General features: G+C 45.1%; 1 protein-coding gene across 1 annotated transcript in view; it reads left to right on the forward strand.

The window, feature by feature from the left end:
- The window catches only part of ncana (neurocan a), a 75,662-nt gene that overhangs the window by 52,083 nt on the left and 13,413 nt on the right, over positions 1 to 10,166 (forward strand). The window contains exon 10 of the mRNA XM_048259059.1: positions 3,313 to 3,417. Within this exon, the coding sequence (XP_048115016.1) occupies positions 3,313 to 3,417 (105 nt within the window). The remainder of the gene's footprint in view (positions 1 to 3,312; positions 3,418 to 10,166) is intronic.

Below are 10,166 nucleotides of genomic sequence, written 5' to 3' on the forward strand. Positions count from 1 at the left end.
CCCCTCACAAAAAAAGACAAGAAAGAAAGAGAAAGTGTGCATCTCATCTTTCATAAGCCTCACGCGATTGCTGTGTCTGTTCCCCTCTACGAGGACAGTGGGGATGGATCCCTGGTCATTGTGTGCCACATAACCATCTCCATCAGTGGCATGGACGCTGTAGTGACCCCTGGATGAGACTTGACCTGTGCCTCATCTCTGCTGCTTGTTGAGAGGAAAGGACATGAGATTTAGCCAGCAACAGTACAGCAGAAACCCACTTGTGGTTGATTCTGTTGGCTGTTGTCTTTTACAAGATTCTCCTTATTTCCAGGAAGGTAGAGTAGAGAGATGATGGGTTCTGAGAAGCAGATTTATCTTTCAGGGTAGGAAAAGGTGAGCCTGGTCCTACCAGACTCTCGTACATTTCATAATGTACAGAGAGACTGGCCACTTTCCATGGCCAAGTGTTAATTGCCTTGAAAGCAAGTACTCTGTTGACGTTTAAAACTATTGGATCTGCCCAGAGCCACTCTGGATCTGCCATAACCAATCGCTAACATTTGGTTGTGACGTATGTCATGCTCAAACTAGCGCACGACCTCAACGTCATCGTTCTCAGCCACCCACTCTGTTCGCTGATTGGACAGGTATAATTTGGCCTGAGAAAAACCGCAAATATACCGAAATCTCAGACAACGTACTGAAGGAAAATGAAAATTGAAAACCTGCAAATATACCGAAATCCCAGACGACGTACTGAAATGAAATGAAAATTGAGTGGAAGTACGTAGGAGGGCGGAACCAGGCTAGGAAAAGGTCTTGTGTAGAGGAGGATTTCTAGTGACAGCAGGTGAGAAACTTCTGTCTCCTAGCCACAGCCTTGGTCTCAGGGGCCCTCAGCATCTCTTGTGCTTGGTTCTGGACACATTTTCACAAACAAGCCAATTGCATGGCACATTACAGATGGCCTCAAATTAGCCTGCTTGGAAACTGCCAATCCACATAGACAACATACCTTTGTGTGCCCCAGTAATTTGTCACCTCCACACGGACTCCATATACAGTATACTCCTCCTGGGTATATTGTGCTGTCTATGTAATTCCCATGTATGAAGCGTGTGCTGTGCGAATTAATTAACTGATTTTCTCATGGTGATGTATCTGCACCTGGCATGAAATCAGCACGTGTGTGTAATAGACTCAGTGAAGGGTCTGTAAGGATATGGACATAATTCAACTTAATGAAAAAACCTTCACCAGTCAGTTTGTCAACAGGCATCTCCATCAGTTCCACATGTGAACCTGTGGCACCCTGCACACTTAGCTCTCTCCACATCCCACTAAGCGGAGCGGCGTGTATGTTAAAAGGCATGAGGCTGTAGTGCTACAGCATGTGTAGGAGAGGAGCTTGGGCACTGAGGAGGTTGGAGCGTGCTCAGACTGGCATTCAGAGCACAAACACGTCAATAGAACCAACTCAGCGCTGAGATGAGAGAGCACCCCCTAATGAGCCAATTAAGCAACGAGCCAGGTGGCGAGGAAAGAGAAGAAAAAAAACATGACATAGTTCACAATTATTTTCTAATAGAAAGCGTAAACATTCATTTCGGTAGGCATGTAGATGGCAGGGACAATTTTGAAGTGCAAAGGGAGTTAAATATTTAAGCATTGCACGTGTATTTCAATGTATATTGCTTTTTTTGCTGATCGTTGTATGTTGCCTACTTTTTTTGTTCCTTGGAGAGCAGCTCCTCTCCTTGTCTCTCTCCCTCTCTGAGGGTTGCCATGACAACTGAGGGAGAGTGCTATGGACAGGCTCCAGTGTGTGGAGAGGTGCAGCCTTTGCAAACATGTGCTGCAGAAACAAAAGAGCAGAAAAGAAAAGCAGAAGAAAAGAGAGGAGAAGAAAATGAGAGGGACAGGTTTGCTCGGCAACCATAGCAATGTCTCAGGCATGGCCCTCAAAACGACCAAAGCACACAGGATGTGATTTAGGCTACCGGAACTCTATGCAGATCAGCAAAACATGCTGATTATGTTAAACCACTGAAGCACTGTGTGTGTGTGTGTATGTGTGTGTGTGTGTGTGTGTGTGTGTGTGTGTGTGTGTGTGTGTGTGTGTGTGTGTGTGTGTGAGAGACAGAGAGAGAGAGTGAGAGAGTGATAAAGAAAAGGAGAGAGAGAGTGAGAAATGTATGAAGAAGATGAAGAAAATGTGTGGATACCAACATGTGATCCAAATTGCAAACAAACCTTAGACTACATGCCAGTGAATTGGGAACTTTGTGTTTGTGTTATGTAACATGTAAGTTTGGGGTCAGAAAGATACTGGCATCCAAATGACATATGACCTACTAACAAAGGTATGTGCAATAGATAGATAGATAGATAGATAGATAGATAGATAGATAGATAGATAGATAGATAGATAGATGAATGAATGCATGTGTGAGTGTGTGAGTGAGAGTGAGAGATAATAAGAGAGAAACAGAGAGAAATATTGGATGCCACCATTACACAGCAGCCCAAATGGTCTCCCTGATGGCATTAAAGGAGATTTATGGGGCAACCTTCACCCTTTATTCATTCTAATCGTCCCACTAAATGTGTGTGTGTGGATCGAGCGTCCCAGGCTGCTGAGGCAGGGCCATATGGCAGATTAGTGGTGTGGAGATCAGCACTCCAACCAGCCAGGAGACACGGCAGCCAGGCCAAGTGTTCCACACCAACCAAGAGCTCTTTGTGTGTCCTTTCTTTTGCTGTGCTGTGTGCATGGAGGGGTGGTTTGGCAGGAGGCCTCAGAGTGAGTAAGGATGGAATAGTGTCTGATGTTCTGCTCTTAAGAGGGGGACGGGTGGGTGGGGTGGGGGTGGGGGTCAGCCTCTTTTAGCTTCTGCTTTGGTTACTTATGCTGGCCTCATCCCTGCTTTTAAATGGACAGCACGTAGAAAGTACACCATGCCACAATTCAACAAGTCTCCAGCTGAGACTATAAATGCAGCCTTAACCAGCCTCTTATTTACACCATAATCATAAGCAACCATTTTAGAAATGTTCTTAGAGCATGTTACAATAAGTTTGGATAGTTTTTATCCACCCTGTGTCTTCAAAAACTTGCCAAAGGTGTTTATTTTTAGAGGCTCATATGACTCTCATCAGCACTAAGCTACATCCTCAATTTGGAGTCTGAAAGCAAGGTACTTCAGAACCAACACATTGTCATCTATTTTAAAAAATCTAAAAAAGTGTGTGTGCGCGTGCGTGTGTGTGTGTGTGCATGTGTGTGTGTGTGCATGTGTGTGCGTGTGTGTGTGTGTTTTGTCTCTGTAGCATGCCAGATGAGCCCGTGTCTGCATGGAGGAACGTGTCTGCCGGAGGGGGAGGGCTATGGCTGCTTCTGCCCGCAGGGTTTCACTGGAGAGAGCTGTGAGATCGGTGAGACACAATTACACTTTATTCAACATTAACAATGGGACCTGGGACCTTTGACATTTGTTAAACATTTAACACAAACATGGAACGTTAAACACTAAAACACAATGTGAATGCACACAAATCAGCCACTAAGCAAATCAATCCATATCTGTTTCTTCAGCACAATGCATTCTCTACTACAGGTTAAGAAGAAACATTTGACTACTTTCTCCAAGGCCACACTAGAAGCCGAGCATTCTGAGCCGCAGTGTAGAATTAGTGAAACACCATCCTCACTGTGGGTGGAATCTTGACCACGTAATGGTCAACACAAGCTTTGTGGTCTCTTTATGGGAATCAATAATGTTACTGAGCTTAAGATCGATGTTTGGGCTAATGCCTCTTTGGATTGAGTTTTGTGGTACTATTGCACAGGGACGATAATGGAAGTTTTTGTTCCTCATCAAGGCTCCCATAAAGAATCCCATACACAAAACCCCAGGCCTCTACCATACATGACGTCTGTAAGAGGGACCCAGCGGTGAGACAATAGAGGAGATAGAGGAATGATCTAGAGGTCAGGGGTGGTATCGATCTGTCACTTTTATGGCAGGGTACGTGGGTGTGCAGGTCAGAGGTCATTGGTCTGCATATTGTCTTATTAGCTCAAGGGTAAGGTGCTTTACCTTGTCCTGGTTGGAGAGTGGGCCATAGGGTTTCTAGGCTCATCATTTGTTCACAGTGAGTGTGAGTAAGAGGTCGGATTGAGTGGACTGGCATGGACCCTCAAATTGTCTCTGCTGCTGTCCCTCGGCTGACCCTGTCAACTCTATGGCCCATGTCACAGCCTGCCTCCTGCCTCAGGGTAGGAAACCACCCATGGAAGCCAATATTACTGGTGTGCCTACCAAAGTCAAAATGACTATTATTCCATAAGAACTTACAAAGTGTATGCCAAATTGCCAATGTATAATAAAGACATTTCCAATTGATATATGATTGATTGAAGGATAGGAAAATAAAGAAGCGCGCTCAACACCCTATAGTACTTCAACTGGGTGCTTAAACTTTCTTGATAATAAATCGAAGACTTTGAAAAATAAATAAAGCAAGCACTCAACACTTTAGTTTACTTTTTAATTGCCTGATTGAAGGATAGCTCATAAATGGTCATAGCATCAAACAATTACCGATAATGGTGACTTACCACTGTTGTATGACTAGACATTGAATGTATATGACTGACTGCCATATTTATGACATTTATGTAAATCTTATGACAGGGAGTAGCTATGCTCACTTAGCTTGCTTGCTAGCTGACCTACCGCTACAAGAATGTTATGTCTGTTTCATATGGTGTTTTGGGAAATGTCATTGCAAACATTTTTGATACAATATTGTGCTAAAGTTCACCCAATCAGGAACCTCCGCAGGGCAAGTTCATATTCTCAGTGTACTGATTTGCTGCATGTGATGATGTGTGAGGACGGAATGGACAGGAAGCCCGCCTGCATCTCACATGGGCTCTCTCTCACATGAGCTGGTCTCCATGCTAGAACATTTTGCACACAACCTCTCTGCCTGCTTAGTGGTGCTGTGTCTTCTGTGAGGAAGGGTTCAGGGCTTAAAGTGTTCAGGCACCGTGCCTGAATTCAGGCGTGAGCGGGTATGCTTAAGATTTAAAAATAGGCAATGATACTACAGTATATATGGCGTCCTCATAAATGGCTTTAAGCCCTGAGGGTTCTTGGGACGCTTTTCATAACATGAACTCAAAACTAAAACAAGCAGTAAACTAGCAAGCACTTTTGAAACTCTAGACCTAAAATCTATTTTGCACTCCTCTTCTATATTTACCCACCATTTGCCAGTGTGATTGTTTTTCAGCGTGCCTGCGAGGGGAGAAGACTGTCGGCTGTTTGTTTCTTCGGCTCACGCTCACACTGTTGCCAGCTGCGCTGTGAGCCGTTAAGAGTGGAGCCCATCCTGGCTGATTGTTTGTCTGTGTCAAACACACAGTGGGTCTCACACAGCCATGAAAAGACTCCCTTGGACTGCTGCACCCTTGATCAAATGCCATTTTTCTGCTAGATTAGAAGCAGAGAGCAAACACCTCATAATTAGTCATTCATCCACCAGAGAAAACCCCTGATCCACGCTGCAATTTCACATTGCTCTGAGATTTGATGCTCAGGATAAGCAAATTAATCTTATTCACTTGATTGCCATTCCATAAGATGGTGTTGGCCGCAGTCCTCAGCATGAGTTAGTCTGCAGCATGGTTGGAGTTTGCACAGGGATCAGATGGATCGGAGGTATTTGCAGTGTTTCTTGGGTGTCTTAAGACTGGTGCATTATGCATGAGGGACTGAAAGATTCATGAGACACACTGGATCTGGTGTGATTCCAGAGATGAGAATGGGATCTCCTTGCCTGGGTCTCACATTACTTCCTCACTGAGTCTGACCGGGCTTCTATTGGTTAGTTGGCCATATCAGCCTCATTTTAGTGGCTGTGGAAATTTACATGGATGTGTAGTTGTCATTGGTCTGATATTCTTCCCAAATCACACTTTCCCGTAATTGCACATTGCTGGGCTAATCAAGTTACACTTTGCTGAAAGTGTGGGATTGAGTTTTAGGAGAGTGTAGATGAATGAGAAATAAAATGATCATTATATAATTTTCACATTTCTACATCAGTCACAATTCTATGTGTGCCAGCGACTGGCATGCCAAATGGCAGCATATTATTTGAAATCACTGCAGGCATTTTTACTTCCCTTTGAAATCAGTTGGTAGAATTTAAAAGAACATAACTGAATGGTACTGAAAAGGTACTCCCATGTTTTATGTGAGAGCCAGGTGAGAGCTATGGCTTTCCAAGGACTGCTGATGGGACATTCTGTGCCAGGGAAATTGAGGGCTTGGCTGAATGAGCTACTGTATGTGGGGAGCTGACGGATATTTCCTCAAAAGCACTGGCGTGCACCCCCATACCCAGCTCACAACAGGGGATGGGAGGGGGGGAAAAGCAGTGCCTTCCCCCTTAAAGCAGTATATATTGCGTGATCAGTCTCTTCTGAGGAACACCAATTTCAAACAGTGAGGATGATGATCATGATTATGATGATGCTAATGATGACTATTATTATTGTTACTATTATTAATATTGTTATTATTGGTCTAATTTTGTCTGAGGATGTGAATGTTGAGGATGTCAACACTAGTTTCGAGCTATAATGTCAAATGGATTAACCCTCTGTGCAACAGTGACTCTGCACATAGGATTACCGTATATAATCTTTGTCCTGCTACACTGTGTGAGTGAGAGAGAGAAAATTCTGGAACAATCATCTACAGCGGTGGAACTCTGAGCAGTGGTGCGTGGCTCTCTGAGTCTCCTGGTTGTCTTGGAGAATGGAGAGCAGTGAGGTTTGATTCCGACTGACCGCCTGGCTCTCTGCGTCTCCTGGTTGTCTTGGAGAATGGAGAGCAGTGAGGTTTGATTCCGACTGACCGCTCTGACTCGCCTGGCAGGCTTTCGTGTTGTCCTTCAGTGAGACAAAAATAAAAAATACAAATTCTCTCAGTCTGCAAACTCCAGTGGACTTCCCACTCATTTGACTGGCAGGGCAACAAGGCTGGGGAGTAGTGAGGGCTGATGGAGGTGCTGTGTGTGTGTGTGTGTGTGTGTGTGTGTGTGTGTGTGTGTGTGTGTGTGTGTGTGTGTGTGTGTGTGTGTGTGTGTGACTTTCTATTTGTGTGTATGTGTGTATGTGCATGCATGCCTATGTGTGTGTGCATTTATGTCTGCATGTGCGTCTATGTGTGCTTCTGTCTTTCTGTTTGTGCGTATAAATGCCGTGTGTGTGTGTGTGTGTTCTCCCTTGCAGAGCAGGCATGCAAGGGCTGGATGAGGGTGTGCAGGCAGACGTTTGACAGTGTGATTGGAAAGAGTGGGTTGGGGTTGTTGAGGAGGCCTGTGGGGGGGATGTGTGTTTGTGTGTGCATGTGTGTCTTGGGGGTGTTTGTTTTAGTCTGACTTTGGACAACATCTGAGGCTCGACATTCAGTTCGAAAACTTCTCCCTGTCTGTAGGTACAGGTGATGATGCTATCTGCCAGCGCCTAACAAACTGAACTCAACCCCACCATGTGGGATGTTTGTAGCCAGAGGTCCTCTCTTTGTCTGTGGAACATGCTGATGTGTGTTGCTCATAGACTTATTCTTCTTATAGTACTCTTCAACAAAACTGGGACCTCAGTGACATTATTGACAATGACAATTTTCTCTTATATCTTTGCTTGTGGAGCCTTCTTACCAAGAGAAGAGAAAAATATCTAATTTCATCCCTCTAATTGGTTTTCCAGTGGAAGGAAACAAACATTTTGAACTTGTGAAACACAAGAAAGTTATGAAATAATGCTTCAGTAATCCTAGATAATTAGTCTATTACCAGTAGCAACAGTATTTGAGATAACCAGTGGCCATTTTAAAGGAATTAAACACTTATAAAATGTAATTGTGTGTGTAGGCTGAGAGACATATGTGCAACTACAAAGCTGCTTTGAAGACTCTGACCAACACACGCACCCACGCACCCACAGACAGAGCTGCCCTTGCAGGGAGTGCAGTTTAGAGATCATGCGTGCACAGTATAGCATGGCACACATTTGCACACACTGCAGCAGCATCCTCACTAAATAGTGTTTAGGATGGTCAAGGGGGTTTTCAGTTTTTCGTAAAACAATTAAGAGATTTTTAAGAGATATTTAAGAGATAATTATGAGCCTATTGCTACATGAGGCCCTTTGTGTATCATCTCTGCTGTGAACCTCAGGACTTTCGCTTTGTGTTCCTTAGACACTGAATTTGATATGACAGCTCACCAGTCTTGGGTTGCATCAGGCCAGCCTATCAGAGAACTCGATCTGAACAAGGACGTTGCAGACAGCCGCGGGGGAGATAGTAGAGGGAGAGGAGAAGCCTGACGCTTTCGACTTTGTCAAAGAAATCCTAATTATGGCGGAGTAGCGGCACCATCGGCACCTCTTGGTGTCACAGCGGTGTGACAGACAGTGACGAGCTCTCACAGGGCAGTGGCGGCGGCGGTCGGCCTCCTCTGGCACTGTGCTGTGTGGATGCACTGCAGACGGTGAAGGCTGTCCAATGAGGCCCTCGCCTCCCAGTGCTGCAGTCCTGATCCCCCCCCCGAACGCTGGGGCGAGACACATCTGCTCGTGCTGCATTCGAAGCAAGGGGACTCCAGCACAACATGGAACAGCCAGCAACCCAGACGAGACGATGAGTCCCAGCTTGGCATTCTGGGTGAATGAGATGATCTGACGAAACACTACTGTATGGAAGGAGAGGGGGATTTGAAATAGCATTCCTCTAACTGGTAAAAGCTGTGTTGAACCCCCACTCATTTATTTCTTCATCTCTCTTTTCTCTCACACATGGCAATGAAGACAGTTGATCAAGTGAAGATACTTAAGACACTAAATCACTTAAAAGGCATCAGTAAGGAACTTTGGTGAAAACTAGCAGGTGCCTAACATGACATTTCTAAACACACACTGATAAAAGCTTGCTACTACACTAGTGTCTTTTTATGATACAGGTGATGTCCAGTTGAGAAAACAATTCTGTTTAATGGGGTGGTCCTTCCCTGACCATAGAGCTATATAGAGCATAGCCTAAGTAGCTAATATAATATGACATAATATGACAAGTGTGTCTATTTCTTAACATAACCATATGCTCTCATAATGATCTTGAAGATGATATCAAAACTCAAAAGGTGGCATATAAGTGGTGCATATTGTGGCTTGGAAGGCCTTCCTTGGATGTGTAATGAGTAGTAGTGGAGGTGTGCACATCCCCACCGGTGAGGTGCAGGGCAAATGGAACTAGAACTGCAAAGGAATGAAATGCCCGCACTGTGCTAAAACTCCCAAATATTTAATGTGTTTAGCGTTTTACCGAATGGGCCTTCCTCAGGCTTCCTCTTGCCTGAGGAAGACCCAGTCGGGTCAAACGCTGTAAACACATTAAATATATGGGAGTTTTATCACAGTGCGGGCATTTCATTCCTTTGCATTCCTTGGATGTGTCCCAATGCATGTGCTTGGAGAGAAACCCTGCTGGATGAATCCGCTGGCTGTAATGTGTTGGGGCTGCTGACCCAGGCCAACTCTATTTCTGGAAGTCCTGGCTAAGCCACGAGGTGCCAACTCCACATTCTGGTGCAGCAAATCTGAACTTAAATGCTTTTCACGCCAGAAAGAGGGACAGGAAATCTCTACTTGAACATGGGTGGAATTATCTTCACAGCATGGAGCATGTTCAATTATTGAATTTCTATCCATTTTCTCTCTTACCCCCCCTCTCTCTATCTCAAACACACACACACACACACACACACACTCCTCTCACTCTTTCATCCGTCATCCCCCCATACCTGTCGCACCATCCTGTCTCACCACATGCAGTCGGGACCCCAGAGGAATTTTGCGCGGGCAGAAAGGGGATGGCGCATGTGGGCTGACTGGCAGAGGCGCCCATGTGCCAGCTGGCTTTTTAATGGATTTTGGCCATTTGCCGCTCTTGGCAGAGAGAGAAGCCAGAATAATTACAGTGTCCTCAGGAGCCGGACGTGTCGTATTTAAAGCGGGCGACGCTTGTGCGATGCTGTCATTTGTGGTTGTGCGTGTTCCTGTGGGCCCGCAGGTGCTGCCTGTGTGTGCATGTATAATAAGTTAAGGA

Source organism: Alosa alosa, chromosome 1 (genome assembly GCF_017589495.1).
Source record: "Alosa alosa isolate M-15738 ecotype Scorff River chromosome 1, AALO_Geno_1.1, whole genome shotgun sequence".
NCBI lineage: Eukaryota > Metazoa > Chordata > Actinopteri > Clupeiformes > Clupeidae > Alosa > Alosa alosa.